The 18012-nt window shown below is 45.7% G+C and overlaps 1 protein-coding gene and 1 non-coding gene across 3 annotated transcripts in view; one reads left to right on the top strand and one right to left on the bottom strand.

Moving 5' to 3' along the window:
- LOC125756269 (zinc finger protein 239-like) overlaps nt 1-15773 on the top strand; it is a 52274-nt gene extending 36501 nt beyond the window's left edge. Inside the window, exons 2-5 of one of the 2 annotated variants that reach the window (XM_049418506.1) lie at nt 2623-2672; nt 6500-6590; nt 8810-8951; nt 13047-15772. In XM_049418506.1, coding sequence (XP_049274463.1) covers nt 2623-2672; nt 6500-6590; nt 8810-8951; nt 13047-13557 — 794 coding nt within the window. In that variant the 3' untranslated portion in view covers nt 13558-15772. Of the gene's footprint in view, nt 1-2622; nt 2673-6499; nt 6591-8809; nt 8952-13046 lie in introns of both variants that reach the window. The other variant, XM_049418505.1, reaches the window with a different exon arrangement.
- Trnal-cag (transfer RNA leucine (anticodon CAG)) lies at nt 7007-7080 on the bottom strand. The gene has a single exon. It is a non-coding gene; the product is annotated as a tRNA-Leu (tRNA).
- Nucleotides 15774-18012: the final 2239 nt, after the last annotated feature.

Raw genomic sequence — 18012 nt, 5'->3', positions numbered from 1 at the left:
TTTTGGCGCCGTCGTTGTCCGCTGCAACCGGTGTCCATAATCACTATTGCACGAAATAGGAAAAAAAAAGAACTAAGTAAGCAAAAATACTCCTGATAGAATGGGATTCAAACCTGGGCCCCTTGCGTGGCAGACGAGTATTCTACCACAAAGCCCCGCCGGTGCTTGAAAATCGTTCGCAAAAAGACCCATTGTATACAGGGTTCCTGTCAAAGAAGGAATCACATTCACGTGTGTAATATAGCTTGGTAGCCAAGTAAAAAAAAAAATTGACAGATCCCACGCCTTGTCGGATTCAGTTTCATGCGAAGCAGTCAGTGAGTAGTTGTCCATGCTGCATCTTTTGCCTTTGAGCCAAGCATTGCAAGGTGGATCGATGTGTTTTTATAAGCGTGCACATCGTGGCCTTACCAGGCACGTCGACTACGCCAGCATTTAAAGGGTAACTTGTGGTCTGACATAACGTCAGCTCTCACTTTAGTGCACAGACGTGAGTATTATCGAATCTAAGTGCACTTTATGGTGTGATGATGCGAATATCATATGTAACTTTCATTAGCGTATTCCTCCGGGGTCGAGCAACGCTTGAATATAGCTTGCTGAGTCATAGGAATACAAATGTAATGTGTCATTACGCCTGCATAGGGTCTTTTTCCAAAGATTTTCAAGACGAGGCGTGGCTCTGTGGTAGAAACCTGACTGCCACACAGAATGCCTGGGTTCGATTCCTGTTGGGACCCTGATTGTTATTCTTTGCATTTGTCGGGTCAGTGCTGCCTATGTCAATTTTTCTTTACGCTCATGCATTTAAATTACCAATGTCTATTCTTGCTGTTCCTGGGAAGATATAAACTGTCAATCACCTGTGGCGCATACTCGCTTACCGTGGTTGATGGTATACGGGTAAATGGCACACGTATGTGGAGCAAAGAGTTTAATGACGGTTGTGACAGGATTTTCACGTTAGTTGCATCATCATGACGAGACAGTCATAGTCGTCAAACCCTCTTCTTCCCATGCCAATTTTGGTCTACACCAAGCTAAGGAGGCACTCTAGATAGATAGATAGATACGTAGATACATAGATAGAAACATTCAAAGTGCCTTGGGTTCACTAAGAAATGCTTCGCATTTAAAATAACCAGGCGTTACACAATGCGAATTGCGTAACAACCAGGCGTCACACAATGCCACTGCGTAACGGTTGGGTAGTTGAATGCTTCCAAGCCATTACAAAAGGCTCAGCCATAATTCTTCGTCGTCATCAGCCACAGAATCAACAATGTGCTCATAATGCCTTACAGATTTCTTGCGGGTACCATGCTTCTCCGCAGAATGACGAATAATGCAGCATAGTGGATGTTTCCCTACTTCAAAAAAATTTTCATGATTTATGGCGTAGTGGGTACTTCGCAAGTGTAATTCTGTTGTCAAGGAATCATGTTAACGTATGGAGAGTAAAATAACGACCAAGCATCACACAATGTGAGTTACGTTACTAGTGGGTTGTTTAAAGCTTCCAACCCATTTCAAAGGGATCAGCCGTAATTCTTCATCGACATCAGCCACCGCATTAACAAATTGCACTCAATGCATTACATATGTGTAGTGGGTACTTCGCTTGTCCGCAGAATAAAAAATGGTGTAGTGGGTGCTTCCCTTCTTCACAAAAACTATTTATGGCATAGTGGATGCCATGCTAGTGTTCTAGTAGTAGTTGCCCCAATAGAGTTTACAAAAGGCTTTTGAAAGGCCTCTCTTCCAGCTTTCGTTGTGACTGTGCTGCGAGTTCCACACAGGCCTGGCATTTTTTCAAAGCATTGTGTTTAGGGACAGTAAAGGCAAAATAGACTTTAAGCAGGTAGAAATAACCAAGTTTAGGTTATCTGATTGATGGCTAAAATTACTGCAGGAGTGAAATTTAGTTCTTCACTACATAGAGTAAGTACCTCATTACGTGTTATGGCTAGTTGGTGTGAGCCGCTGCCTGATCAAAAAGGGTACAGCCCTATCCATCCATCCATCCACATTTAACAATGCCGATTTCACAGATGGGGCATTTACACTCGTGCATAAAAAAAGCTGTAGCAAGTACCTGTGGTTAACAGCAGTGAGCTGGCCTTGGCTTTTCATGCAATTAACGTTGTCAGGGTACTCAATATACCCTCTAGGACGTTTCCATTTCTGTAACGATTCTCCCGGTAACTTGGGTTGCAATAATTTATGGTCGAATTTTCTGCATGAATGAAATAAATGTTTTTAAAACCTTGCACAATGCATTTTTAACTTGATGTACAGTTCGCTGGACATTTCATGCATGCCTGGCTGAATAGGAAAGATGGTTAACGTTTCATCTGCTCTATAATTGTCACAATGAAACCTATGTATCAAGAGTGCTTATGTAGTCCTGAAAGAAATTTACGAATTTTCTGCACTCTTTTAGTAGTATAATTATACAAGAAGCAACTATTAGCTCAACTGTCAATACAAATATGTATGTGATGCGCAATATTGCTACAGTTGGCCTTCAAGCTTATTCTTGTTGGGGGTGTTCAGGATGATGAGGGTGAACTTGTTTCTTCATATGATGCACTAAATCAATGAAACTGTCCGTCTTTCCAGAAACAACCATTATGGCACGGCTACTGAGAGCTGCATCTAAGGGATGCCAGGTATGGTGGCCATCTTGTGCGTGAAACGTTTGCTCGAGTCATCGCAATGTGCCAGAGTGTCCTGGCCTTTTCAAAAGGTGGTGGTGGTAGTGGTGATGTTGCTACAGGTGATGTTAGCCTGTCAGACCTGGCCGGCAATTGCTCTGCCCGAGCATCTCTTTCCGCAAAGTATCTTTCACCAAGTGTCACTTAAAGGGGCCCTGCAACACTTTTCCAAGTGATCATTGAATGGCTTCGTTACTGCCTCACGAGTTGACTGCTGTAAATATTTTCAGAATCCGTCAGGTGCGAGCGGAGTTGCATGGATTTGTCGCACGGTTTAAGCACTTTCTTTCAACTTTCGTACAGGTGAGCGCGCTGAAAACTACACAGAAGGAAATGACAAGGGGGGGCAAGAAGCGTCCGTTTGTCAGTGCACGTCATAAACTTGAGCACTTTTTCTTTTCTTTTTCTTCAAACGTGTGGCTTAGTTTCAGCGTGATCGCGAGCGAGTGCGCGGGCACTTGGCAGCATTCCACGGCTGCCGTGGCAATTATGCAGCTCACTATGCTCAAATCAGCCAGTGGTCGTGGACTTTGGGTTTATCGCATCATTTGTCGAGAGAAGAGCTAGTGATTTATAGCTGACATTGAGAATTAATTATAAATTCCAAGTCGCGTGCTGTGTTACAATGTCTGGATTAACGTGTTCCCAGGAACCCCTACCACCAGTTGGCAGCATTTTCTGACCATGCTGAAAAAGTGTTGCAGGGCCCGTTTAAGCCAGTTTCTCCCAGATAGGTTAATTGAATAACACAAACTTTCTTGCAAACTATTTATGCACCTTCTGGAAAAGCAATATGCTCAGTACACCAGTGGGCAAGCACTCTTTTTTTTTCATGCTGTCCATGAGCTTTGTTCTTTCAGGGCGAACGTGCTTGCTGGACCATATGTATTGATCTGTATTGTCCACTTAATTTTATTCAGTGGGCACCGGAGAAGCAGTACCCCCCAATTTGAATGGCCATGCGGGAGTGCAGGCTGAGTCAGTTCTTGCCCTATGGAGCAGTGTTGACTCGGCGCAGTTGAGTCCCCTTATAACACAGGGCCGGTGCGGCAAATTCCCGTCGTAGTGACTCAGTGCTTCTAGTGTCTTGTGAGCAGGACACTAGAGAAAATGTCAAATTGTATTGCCAGTAAATCTGCATTTTTCATAATGCCACGCTCATGCGCCCTTCCCCTGGTGGTAAAGTCATGAAACACCTCTTGATCTCAGAGGCATTCGTTCTGGCGATACCGGTTATCTCTGCCCCTACCAAAATGGAAGAGGGCAGCACAGGGAAATGAAAAAGGCAAATTACACTGGGAATGTGCCAGGATTTGGAATTTGCGAATGAAACTGAGTAGTGTTCTGTTAGATTTGGTCTTTAAGTCGAATAGCTGCTATTCATAAACAAATATTTCTCTATTAGCTTTCGGATATTTCAGAATGCTATCACGGAGGTGGCGTGCCTGTACATGAGTGACAGTGACAAGTACCAGCTGCACATCTGCTTAGGTGCTGTTTCAAGGGTTAACTAGAAAACTAGAGGCTTCTAGCTTGAAAACTACACCATAATGAGCCTTGCAACTTTGCCAATATTGGTTCATTGGTTCAGTTGTCCTTTAACACATGATTCAAGCTTGAAAATTAATCTTGTTAAAAATATTTAAAGGCACACTGAAAAAAAAAAATTTGTAGCGTTAGCTACACTTGCCTAGCCGAAGCCGATTTCGCGTGGAGCGTCATGAGCCGTGCTGCGCATGCGCGAGGATCAGTCATGTCACACAGCTGGGTCGCCGGAGCTGGCATCTCGCGCGCTCTCCGGCTCGCCACTGCTGGTCTGCGCGTTCGGGAGGAATGGCGTCGTAGGCACGGCAAACAGGCTGGCGCTGGTGCGCGTGGCTCGCCGCTGCTGGTCTGCGCCGCTTTCGAGAGGAGTGACGTCGTAGCCATACACACAGTGGCGCCGGTGCGCGCGCAGCTGTTCGCCTTCGCTGTGTAGTCGCCGTCTGACGCTGTGCTGGGGCCGCTTGATAGCGCCTCCGACTGGCGTTTGCAGGCGGGTAACGCCATGGAGAAGGAGAGTGCAAATGCTGCTCGACGGCGCAGAAGAGCCAAGAAGCTTATCTCATCGGATCCCGAAGTAGTTGCCTGGCAATTAGCGGTTCAGCGTACAAAGAATGAACAGAAGAAGGCTAAAAGTCCTAGACAATCTGGAAAGCTAAGAATAATCAGCTGAACCTTTGCTAACGCTACGTATATCCTGGCATAGCCGAGCTAAGCCACTGCAAATTTTTTTCTGATATTAGTAAGTTACTCTTTCACTGTTCCAAAATCACCAGACTTACCGCGAGAAGATGCTTAGTAAGCGAGAAAATTAGCAAAAAGAAATTGTGGGTGGCGGCAGCACCTTAAAATTCCTGCACCAAGTGCCGTGATGTCATAAGATTTTGACAGCATCTGCTAGGTCCTACGTAGTTCCTAATCAGTAAAAATTAAGTACGTTGTCCTCTGAGGGTGGCCATAGACCTCAGAAAATTTCGTTGACACCAAAATAAGAAAAATACACTTTGAAATCTGTGACGTAACGCGCATAGATTTCGGCGCGAAATTTAAAAATACAACTTTAGCCTTGATTATCTCCTCTATTAATAAACCTATGATGGTGAAATTAAGGATGTCAGAGTGCTCAGAGTACAATTTATCAATCCAAACCGATTGAGTGTTTCACTTTAGTGTCCCTTTAAGATTTAAGTGAAGCTGCCTTTGCGGACCCTGCACTGGTGCTGTCCAGGCTTTGCTAAAACAGGTCACATGACCAGGGATAAAGGAGGAGGCTCGCGAGAGGGCGAAAGGGAAGGAGGTTATGTGATTGACCACATAGAAGGGGGGAGCGAATAAAGAAACAAATAAAACAAAATAAGCTAACTTAGCGCGGCGGGGTTTGAATCCAGGCCCTCACGGTCCGAAGACAAGTGTCATAACCACTGGGCTATACACCCACATTTGCTCAACATGAATTTATAGGAAGCATATGAATGCACTGTATTATCACGTGAATGGGCGGAAAGTGGGAGTCTTTTGAAAGGGGAAAGGGGAGGAGGTCACATGATCGACTGTGGAGAGGTGTGACTGTAGGTGTATGAGAGTTGTGGCCGCTGCGGAACACTATCAGTGCGGCTGTGCATGTCATGTGCAGCAGCAACGCTTGCAACACTGCTTGAGTTGCAGCACAGCCGTGACAGTACTAATACATGTTTTGGACATGTGGGCGGGTGCAGTGGGCAACGGCCGCACTGGAACGCCACTTTAGCGTTCCAGCGCGGCCATGAATGAGCATGTCGTCAAGCGGGATCCGCGTGGCTTAACCTGAAGAACAAAAAAACAAGAAATAAATCTTTAGTGAAAACTCCGCCGAAACTTAGGAGCAAAGTTAAATGCCTCACGAAAGCGGTGACAGCTTCGCTGTTTTGAGCCACGTCGGAATCGATGGAAATGAGAAGGCAAGTGAATGTGCAGCGAAAGCTTGGCATAAAAAAATCAAGAACGTCGGCATCCCCTACAAAGACATAATAAAATCAGTGCACCACAAACTCTTAACCTGTTGGCATCCTCAGGGTCCTTGTTCAGACAAGGACTCATCGAGACATTCCGACATCTTGAGAACTATGCCATGTGCCATGGAACTATGCCATAGCCTAAGTTGCTTGTGCATCATTAAAACCAAAAAGCCAAAGCTTCGCTGTTTGACGGTTTTCACGGCATAAAGCTGGCTGGAATATTTTCTTCCTTTTGCATGTGTGCAGACCAGCCTACCCAGGACCTGCACGCAAGAAACCCAGACACAGGAACTTGACGAGAAGTCTGGTGCTGAGCTTCCAGAGATGCCTCTGAGATGTAAGTGCGGATTGTTTCAGAAATTGATCTTGGTACACGTCTGGTATGTGTGACGTTGGGAGAACACACGACAGGTTTAGATGCTTGGCACCCGATTACTGTCTCTAGAGATGGCCCTAGAGCTGGGGTTCTCAAATTAGTTTTTGTGTAACCGAGGGGAAAAATGTTCAAGTTCTATAAGTGGTCAGAGCGATGGGATCGCGTTTTGTTTCACCCCATTACCTCATACATTTTTGTTTATTTATAGAAGAAAAGTTGAATGGCATTATGGATTTAACAAAGCCATTGCAAATGAGTTCTGCGGTATCCTACAAGGTCCCGGAAGGGTTATGAAAGGGATAATTGTGTGGCCAAAGCCACGAGGAAATCCATATGCATTCCTCAAACAGGAAAGCTTCCAGTCTGAAGAAAAATTCATTCTGGTCCGGGGATCGAACCCGGGACCAATGCTTTTCTGGGGCAGTCGCTCTACCACTTGAGCTAACCAGGATGCTAGCGATTGGCAGCGCAAGGAACAACCTTGTGGCTTTGGATTTCCTTGTGGCTTCTGCTACAATGAGGTGGTTGTTAATTATTCCTTTCATAACGAAACCATTGCATGATGCTTGTGATTTGGTACAGTCGGATTTCGATATAGCAAATCCAGATGTAATGAATTTTCGGTTATAACAAAATAAATGAAGAATTGCATTGCCATTCATTCAGTGTGATGAATATACATTTATAACGAATTTTCGATACACCAAATATATTTTCTTTCAGATATGGCTTAGCTATAATGAGCTTTTACTGTATTGTTCAAGTTGCAAGAAACCCAGCCAGCCACATCACTTGTGACTTGTCATAACTGCATGATTTGCAAACCCGCGGTGGCTGTGCTGAGTGCTTTTAATTTGTGTTCACTAGTTTAGTTTGTAACCTGTGAATGGTTATCAATTTGAACATTTTGCAAGCTTAGAAGCCACTTGCCTGCTTAGAAATAAAGAAAGAATGCATTCGTTTTTACGAACAGCCCAATTTTTCAGACGATTTCACAGTCCCTATGTAGTTTGAAAGTTGGATGTTGACTGTGGAACCTTGCCAATGGGAACCTTTTTAATCTGAAAAATTAGATAATTAGGCTTTATCTTGTGCTGCAAAATGAAAGGATTTGCGCAGTCTTTCAAAAGTAAATAGTGTTTGCTATTCGATTCGATTCACACTGGAATTTTACTATTCGAACTTCCTGAAAACAAATACAGTCAATGTCCGATTGAAAGTGACCCTTCAGATTTTTAATATGCTTCACCTCATTACACTCTCGTATTGCGGCAAAGCTGCCTTTCAAGCTCTGTTACGGTCGAACTTTGCCAAGACACAGTCAACGTCCGATTGGAAGTGGTCCCTAGATTTTCTATATGCTTCACCTCATTACACCCCGGTATTGCGGCAAAGCTGCCTTTCAAGCTTTGCTACGGTCGCAAATGTATTAACACAAGAAAACGCTGGTTCCAACATGGAGATGAAAGATGTGGCAGAAGTGGGGGCTCAATTAATGCTGTCTTGCACCTGAAATTTGGGCAGGAAGTCTGAAAAATCGGATGCCAAAGATTTTTAGCATCCAAAAATTTCAGATGTTCCTATATATTGCCACGTGTGTTTCTTATTTTTGCTGTATTCGGTTTTCGCCCACAAAGACTGTCAGCAACACTCATCGCAGACCGCACCTCATTGTTCGAGAAATATTCAAAAAGTATTCGATTTGATTCGCACTCACACTTCAATATTCGAATTCGCTTCGCACCCACAATTTTGCTATTCGCACAGCTCTAGTTTTATTGTATTTGCAGAGGTGCAGAGAAATTTGTCGCAATTGTGGGATTTCGTGATACCATAAAACACTGATCAGCCCCCCCCTCTCCCCCTTTGTTGTGGTGATGATGCAAGGAACGTTGGCAAAAATTCAAGGTGGCGGCCAAAATGTGCAACCCTCCGACAGAAAAAAAAAGTTTATTAATGTACTGGAAAATTTGAAATGAAAAGCTTTATTAAAGAGCATTTGTTCTAATTATTTTAAAACTTTAATTTCTCAGATTGTGAGAGGGGGGGCAGGCACTTGCTGGGTGGGAGTGTTTGATCGGCATTTTGCGGTGATTATTCTCTGCAAAATGCCAGTTTTGAAATGTCAGTTGCAACCGGAAAAGCCTGTTGTGCGAGTAGCACAATGTTGTCTGCTGCAGGTGACTTTGGTACGACCACCGGTCTGGATTTCTGGTGCGAGTCATGTGGTGGCAGATTTGTGACAGCCAAGCGACTGAAAGCACATCAGCAGACCTCGCACAAGCACAAGTGCCCCCACTGTCGCTATACCACCGACACAAAGTGAGCCCTTGTTCTGTTCTTCTCTATTGTGAAAGAAATGGCAAACTAACATGTGAATGAATGAATGCTTTATTTCCACTGAATAGTTGTGCAATAGAGGAGGGTGAGAAAGAATGTCGTAGAAAGACGGCTTGGGAAACCTCAACCTCTTTACAAGCAGCTAGGCAGGTCAGCAAGGCATACAATGAAAATAGAAAAAAGACAGTAGAGCCAAAACTTTGAGGCAGCATGTAAGCACATATGATAGACACTGCTGACATGTATTACCTTAACCATGCGTAAGGTGTTTCATCAATACTTCTTTTTGGGCGAGTTGGTTCATTGTAGAGCAAGGGAGTAACAGCACGAACACACACCCACAAGAGAGACGACTGGATTTAATGACAGAATGATACACCTTATATATGCCACAGTGAAGCATGGAAAAGAAAAAAAGAGGGATGAATAACAAAGTTTAACAACACGCAGCACCAACAACGCAAAACAGCCAACCAAGGAAAAACTGCAGGAAAACGTGAGCTAAGACCCGGCAGCCGCATCCAGAAGATAAAACTCAGAATCAAGGAGGGCAAGAGATGGTGTGCTCATGCACTTGTTGTCAAATTTCTTATGTGATAGGCTTCTAAAGGCTTCTAAACTGATACATGTAGTCTTGTCTTCACTCCAACCAAGAATTGTTGTCCCTTCAAACCGGGCCACACATCCTGTGCACTTAATGACATGCGCAACTATGCCAGAAGAACCACAAAACGCCATTTGTTAAGTATTCGTTAATTTTCGAGCTGACTAGCGGAAGCGAATGTTCAGAATTGGAGAGTACCGATAATTAGTGCGTTGAAGCAGAGCCATCAACAAGCAAAGGCCTCTTGAACAATGCTGCTGATGATGATGAAAGCATTCAGTTTGAACGTAACCACGAACGCATTGGCAATGATGACCAACGACGATGAAGATGATGACGAACACGTTGTAGTAGAGCTGTGGGCAAGCAAACGGACCTTGAATGGTCATATTGATGATGATGAAAGAGTTGAACATGAAGATTAGTGCGTTCAAGATGACGATAATGAACGATGATGATGAAAGTTGAATCAAAGCCGTTAGCAAGTGGCCACGTGAATATTTATGATGATGATGATGTTAATGATGAACGCGTTGAACTGATGATGAAGACTGATTATGGTAAGTTGGGATGATGGTAATGATTAATCCGTTGGAACAGAGCCGTCGGCAGGCAAAGTTCCCATGTAGGATGAACAAGGATGATGGACCTGTGTAACTGGTGTTTCCAGCATCCACATATGTGGACACTTGTTTTATTCCGGAGATAAAGCTAAATTTTCCAGGATTTTGGTTTATTCCCACTTTTGTATGTTTAGTAATTGCATGTAGGCAAAAAAATATTTACCTGCGCAACTGGATTGGCCGTGGGATACAAAGGTTTAATGCCCAGGTCACACGGGCGTTTAGAAGGCCTTCCAACCGATAGTCTGTTGACTCAATGGTCAAGTACGAGCTGTTACACGGGATGTTTCGAAGGCCATCGAGTCAATAGTCTACCGAGTCAAAGGAGCACCCCACAGCTCTATCAAGACTTCGATGGCCATTGAGTGACGGAAGCGGAAACAGTGAGAGAGTGCCCCCTTGTCCACAGTGTGCTCGCACTCACGATTAGAAAAGGAAAAATTGAACCAGTATGTTTTAAAAACGTATACAGTCGAACCCGTTTATAACGAACTCGAAAGCGTCGCGAAAAGTAGTCGTTATATCAGTAGTTTGTTGTATATGGACTCGCCCTTAAAAACGTGCGCTCAGCGGCCAAGCCATTTTTTTTCTTTGTGCACTTTTATTAAAGTGCTAACAACCCCTTCGGTGATAAGCTAAGCCTTTTCGCGTCGTGAAGCGACGCCCGCTGCGTGCTCACGAGTGAATTAACCGGCTTTGCAATGAGCTGACACCGTTTCACCGAAGCGCGGTACCGCGACGTGGAGCCGATCATCCCTGGCTAGTTGCGTGCAGCGCGTCGCCTACTCGGGTCGCGGAGTCATTGCCGGGCCGCTTTCTGTATGTATGCGCGCGTTTGTACGTTCTTCGTGCTTCTTCACTCCGGACCGTGCACATACGGACGGGTGCGGCGACTGGTCTCTTCGTTCAACGCGGCGAAAACAAGCATTTTCCTAGCAACGCGCACTCTACGTCTCCACGATGCTCTCGCGGCCCTGCACGACGATGCGCGGCGCACTTCAGTTGTCACCAAGTCAAACACGCAGTATACGCTCGCTGTCAGTGCATCGACGTCGTCGCTGTCGATGCTCGCTATCGACGTGCATCGACATTAACAACAGCGAGCTACTTTCGTTTCTACAAAGTGACGCACACTTTAAAGCGGTCTTGCACGGCGCGGCGGCGGCGAACTTGCGAACGGCAGCATGGCGCGCTCGTACCGCCGTCACGCCGTCAATCCGCAGTGCACGGCGTGCGCCACACGCGCAGCCGAGCAGATATCTACAGATGACTGTGATAAGGTAGTCGGCTATAAGGCATAACGGCACGTTCTTCGACGGCCGCCACCTCGCCTTCGCTCATTTCTGATGCTTATCCGCGAAAGCATCGCCGCAATCGCGCGGAAGTCGTAATCACCGATCGACCGGTCTCTGCCGTTACCGAAAAGACGGACGACCTTTCGCGGCACATTGTGGCGTCGACGAGTTTAGGGACGCAATGAACCTTTTTTGCGATGGAAAGTTATTGCATTTATGCCTTCTTGCGTTCCAAGGCATTGTTTGGTTCATCGCAGGTGGTCGTAGCTGCAGAGAACGGCGTGAGGAAAGGTTACCGTGCGAAAGCTGACCGCAAGGCTTCATGCTGCCTACTATTTTTTCCCCCTCACTGCCATTCTCCACTGAAGAAAAGGCTGGAAAGTGAGCGACCTCGCTCGCAGCGTCCGAAATCTGCGTGCGGTGCTCGCCGATCTGGGTATCTTAGTCGCGAGTAAACTGGAGCGGGGCACGCGCGAGCGCGCGCTCCTGTCACGCTTTAGAAGGCATGTTTTAACTTTTTTTTTTCGCTTCGTATGCGCCATATTTTTACCGCGACCGTGTCTGAAGTTTTCGTTGTAAAAGTAGGAGGCTTTGAAAAATGTTCGCTATATCTGGACGCAACTTCAATGGTTAGCATAGGAAAATCGTAAGTGCACACAAATGTGGTCGTTATAACCGATAGATCGTTATATTTGGGATCGTTATAAGTGGGTTCAACTGTATGTGAGCGTTATGAATTATTTAATGAACTATTATTGCCACTTGAAATGTGCTAACTGCACACACTTTCGACAACGGCAATGTGCTTGTATTCATCTTGCCATGTCTCACTCACCACAGCTTTGCAGCTACGCAACTTAAAAAACTAAATATGTATTCATAGCTACGAATAAACAGTTTATTGAGATGTTTAAACAAAAACAACTGACATATCTTTGCTTTTAAGTGTACTTATCTAATTTGGTGACATGAATACGAAAATATAGGTTCGCAGCGCCACACAATTTTTGCGAGAAACGCCTGAACCCCTCAACGGCAATTCAAAACTGCCGTGTAGCAGCTCGACAACTCCATCGAGTTGATAGAGTTGTGGCATTTCGGTGGCCGTCGACTGGATGGCCTTTCTAAAGTGCCCGTGTGGGACAGGTATAAGTAAGAAGAGTAAAGAAAATCTGTATCTATGCCACAACGTGAACAAACATCTGTCGCGCTTCCTACTGAACAGTAACCTTGTTTTATAATGGGCTTGAGTGTTTCTACAAACTCTTTCATACTAAAGGGGAATGGTGAGATGGGCTCTTTTTCTTTGCTAGACACAACCAATGAAACCAACAGAGTAATTGTAACAACCAACAATTAATTGTAATGATTGTGACCTAAATTGAATTTATGTCATAATCATTACTCTACAGTTACAAAACAACAAATGATGTCCCCTATGCTTTGCTAGGCTTAATTTTAATTGTTTGTCGGTTTCATTGGTCACGTCTAACCAATTCTTTTACTAGCTCATGTGCTAACAAATTCTTTCACATCTCTCCACACTCACATGCAGGGCTAGTCTCGAACTGCACGAAGTGATGCACAAGGACTATCGCGTCGTTTGCATCATATGCGGCAGGCGTTTCAGCAACAACGAAAGCCTCGAGATACACAAGCAGGTACACACCGCGGTGAAGCTGTACGAGTGCGACGTGTGCGGCCAGTGCTTCAACGTCCTGTCGAACATGAGGCGCCACCGGAATCTGCACTCTGGGGCCGTTGGGCCACACACCTGCTCCGACTGTGGCCGAGCATTCCACCAGAAGTCACACCTCAGGTCACACATGCGGACCCACACGGGCGAGCGGCCATTCCAGTGCAGCCAGTGCAACGAGCGCTTCACCGAAATCGGCAGCGCCAAGAAGCACGAGCGCATGATGCACGCGGGGGAGTACCCGCACTACTGCCCGCACTGCAGCAAGGGCCTCGCCAACACCTACAAGCTCAAGAAGCACGTGGAGGCATGCTACCGTAGGATGGCGAAGGAGGAGGCGAACCAGACGACGGAAACTATGATGAAATGAAAGTGGTGGCAAATGCACAGACTACCAGCCGTGGTGGCCTTACGTCCTCAGGTGTGGTGCTTCTAAGCATTAACGTGCAGCTCTTGCAGGCGCAGTAGACCTTTCCCCGGGGTACTTCACGCAGCACTGTGGTGGCAAATGCACAGACTACCAGCTGGTGGCAAATGGTGGCCAAAATGGTGGCACAACTGTGGACTACCAGCCGCGGTGGCCTTACGGTTCAGGTGTGGAGCTGCTAAGCATGAAAGTGCAGAACATGAACTTGTATAGCGTATCACGGAAAATGAAGAAACAGCCGAGCCAGCCAACCTAAAGGACAGAACGCCATGTACTTTCATTTAGCCGTTTCTTTATTCTCCGTGATGCGCTGTAGCATTTCAAGTACGATAAATCAACTCGGCCAATCATCAACACTTGAACATGCAGGCCGTGCAGGCACAATAGACCTCTTCATAGGCACTTCACGCAGCGCTAACTACGTCTTGGTTCGACGTCACCAGCACGTGTAGTGACCACGGATGGCAAAACACCATCACTGCCACTTTAATGTATAGTGCAGTCTTGGTGCAGTTGCACAGTGCTTGGTGCAGGAGTGAGCGATGTAGAAACGTTTCTTTTTTGTCTTGAACATCTGTAATCATCTTATCGTTTAGTTTACAATATGTGCGAGAGAACATACATGTGTGTGGCAAACTGTGTGATGAAGGACTAGCCATGCTGGCTGGCTGTTTAACTTGAAGAAGGGAACCCACATTGTGGCTTCTGCGAGGAACAGCAACATTGTCTTCGAAAATGTGCCATGTTTGTTGTGGCATATAGCAAGGAGGTTTACAAAGAATTGCTGGAGTGGAAATCATGCCTCAAGAGTGAAGCTGTGCCCACCCTAAGATGACAGCTGCAGCAGCCATCTTAGCAGGGGCAAGATAAAAGGTTCGCGTTCAGCGAAGAAAAGGGAGTCTTTTCCTCCCATGCCCTACGAGTTTAATATGGCAAATTGTTTCTGGACAGATACTGCTCAGTCTGTGTTTTGTGTTACTAGTTTCCTCAAGAAATTTCAGAGTCATGGCAAATTGAATTGGTGATGAAGCCATCATTGCTGATGGCTTGTTACTTTTGTCGGGAAAAACAGTCTCTTATTTTATAATTAACCTAGCTTTTATATTAAATGGATACTGACACGAAATTTTGTAGTTGTCATTTTTTTTTTTGCAACAAATAAAAGGTGGTACCCTCAAATGTCTAGAAAATGTACTGCTAAGCTCGATTATACCCTGAAAAATTAACAGCATGTTTTTAAAGGCTAGTTTCATTTCCTACTGTACCCTGATGCCACAACACGGTATGAGCCTCTCGTCACATGCTCATGCAAGATCGTAGTAGAACAGCGCCGGCGAAAACAACAGACCAGACGAGGAGACGAGGTTCGTCGAGGAGACGAGGTTCGTCGTCTAACAGACGCGGGGTACCCGCGAGCAATTCTGTCTAGCGTTGCAGAAAAGATGCTAAAAGTGATGAACCAAGGCGCTAACGCCAACCGTGCAGCAGCACAATTGTGCGGTACAAAGAATGTCTCCGCTATTCCTTACGTACATTCCGTTTCGCACAACTTGAAGAAAGTGGCGGAAAGGGCGGGAGTAAAGGTGGTGTTTACCGCACCCGACAAGCTGGCAAAAATGTGTCGGGCGGTTAACGCAGAAAGTAAGACACCTGTGTGCACTAAGAAGCATCGCGACAGGTTTGTACAGTGCACCGATAATGTGGTTTACACAATCCCTTTGTCTTGCGGTGCGTCATACATAGGCCAAACAGGAAGATGCCTAAATGATAGATTAAAAGAGCACAAGTACAACACAACGAAAGTGGTATCGGGGCATCTAGGTATCCATTGCAGAGACTGCGGTTGCGCACCTCGATTTGAAAGCACTGGCGTCATGTACAAGTCAGCTGACAGGTTAACAAGGGAGGTTGTCGAAGCCCTAGAGATTAAAAAGCTCGGGGAATCTTGTGTCAGCATGCCTTCTGTTTTGCTTTCAGAGAAGGATGTCAGATTTCTTTCAGGAACCGTTTTGCACGCACAGTAGGAGTGACCACGTGATACAGTGTCATAGCTTTTGTAACCTTCTTTCTTCTGTTTATTCATGTGAAGGCAGTATTTATTCTGTGCAGATACCGAATAAACTTTCAGTTGTTAGTGCGCCTTGTGTTACGTGTCCTTCTCCTCGTCTGGTCTGTTGTTTTCGCCGGCGCTGTTCTACTACGATTATGAACCAACTAGCCCAAAAGTACATTTTGTCATGCAAGATATTGTGACGTTTCCACGGCCGCTTTGCTCTGTGGCTCCGTTGGTGATGCACAAGTGGCCATTTTGAAAGTTTTGTTAACTGACGTGATCGCAACTAGCCATACTGGTGCATGAAGTCACTGGTATTAGTACTGTGGCCTGACGACACGCTTGTGTCGATGTCAATAGATGCGCCATGTGAAAAATTGACCTTAAAATCAAAATAAGATATCTTATCAGCATTTACTTAGCTTCACACTTGCTCTGAACTGTCTCTGTTTTCAGGAAATTTGTTCAGGAGAGTAAACTCGCTTTCAAAAATTGGTGTCAGTACCCCTTTAACAGAGCAAAACCACTTGACCTCTAAGCGGGCACCTCCGAGAAAGAGTGTTTCCAAGATAAAAGGGTGGCCAAGGGCTGCCTTCGCTTTTGTCGGTAAGGCATTGCGAGAGCTTCTGCTCCAGCGTTTTTGTTTTAAACCTCCTCTGCGTGTAGTGGGTAGTGAAGGGAAGCGACGCTATCAGCTCGTCTTTACAAACCGGGAAACTGACAATACTGTCTGTCGTGTACTGTGCGTTTAACAGTGTTTCTTGCTTGCAAAAATGTTGCCGCATGTTGTGTCTAATAGGGCCAGTCGCAGTGACATTGGGGCGTGTTGTGTCTAATAGGGACTGTCGCAGTGACTGGTTGTCTACGAAACTTCACAATGTGACATTTTAGGTAAAGGTAAAAAATTGCCGACTATTAAGATACTATTCCCTCTTGTTAAGCGTAATCACAGCTGACAGACAGACAGACAATGAACTTTATTTGATCCTTAGGAGCTTTCGCGGGAACCCCTATCGGGGACCCGCAGAAGCTGCTGGCCGCGTCCAGGTCGGGGCTGGGACACCGTGATGTTCCGCCCTTTCTTGGGCCCTCTGGATTGCCTGGATTTGTGCCTGGAGCGATGGGCTCCGGAGTGCCTCTTCCCAGTCGGCTTCGCTGGATAGTGGGCCGTTAGGTAACGCGGGGCATCGCCAAAGCATGTGCGCTAAGGAACAATAACTCTCATTACAGTCCGGACAGCTTGAATCAACGTCTGTGGAGATACGACTGAGAAAGCCGCGCGAGGGGAACGAGCCCGTCTGGAGCATTCTAAGTGTAATTGACTGAGACCTATCACAGCTGTATGCATGTTTTAAATTGGTGATACTGTATACACTCAACTAAGGGCCGCACTCATGTAAGGGCCTCTCCCCCCAACATGGCAGTACAAATTTTGAAAAAAGTAAAATAAAAAAATCTCGCCAGCAAACGGCAGCGCCGTCGCATCTCGCGTATGGCGAGACGCGACGACGCTTTAAGGTGACCGGGATTTCCAATGCCATGGACCGCACTGAGGACGATTGGATACATGAACATGCGGATGGTCTGAGCAGCGGCGATGAGCCGAGCCCGAGCAGCGATATCGATGAAGACATCTAGTGAGGATGTCCGCAGCTAGACGCCAGATATCCCATTGTTGGGTATATATGGCGCGATTAAATGGGTTTTTCCATACGTGGATCGAAAATTGAACAAAAATTTCACACTTCCGTGGACGGGCCGCACCCCATCAAAATCTCGGAAAAAAAGTGCGGCTCTTACACAAGTGTATACGGTATACTGAGGTTAACATTGTGAGGGAGATGTGCATGTACGTACAGTTACAGGCAACTCAGTTATTTGATTTTTAAGCAAAGCTTTTATAACGCCCAGATTTTGGCGTTGTCTGCGAAAAACCCGTTGCCGGAGAACGTACAGAAATGAGGCCCTCTAAGGTGCGCCAGTCACGTGTATTTGCGCCATTTTCCAATAATCGATGCTCTCTTGATCGTCAGTGATCGGCCATTTCTGATATGGCAATGTGATGATTTATCGCGGTGACTTGTCGTTTCATTGTTGCCACATTTCATTGTTGCCTCGGAATGAATGCTTGACTGTCATTGTTGCCTGTAGCAACCAAAGTGTTGCACTCCTATGCATATAGATGAAGGTCCAATCCCCAGCATGGAGGAAGGAACAAATCAGGAGGGACCATTGCGTAATGCGATAGGGAGAAAAAAATTACAGCATATCCACGGGTGAATGATGAAGAGCTTGGGCGCAGCTCCTGAAGCAATCATGGTCTCGGGATTCGCTTCTCGTTGAGC

The sequence above is a fragment of the Rhipicephalus sanguineus genome, chromosome 8 (assembly GCF_013339695.2).
Source record: "Rhipicephalus sanguineus isolate Rsan-2018 chromosome 8, BIME_Rsan_1.4, whole genome shotgun sequence".
NCBI classification, from domain to species: domain Eukaryota; kingdom Metazoa; phylum Arthropoda; class Arachnida; order Ixodida; family Ixodidae; genus Rhipicephalus; species Rhipicephalus sanguineus.
The sequence above is the reverse complement of the archived record's forward strand: the minus strand, read 5'-3'. Positions and strand labels throughout refer to the sequence as shown.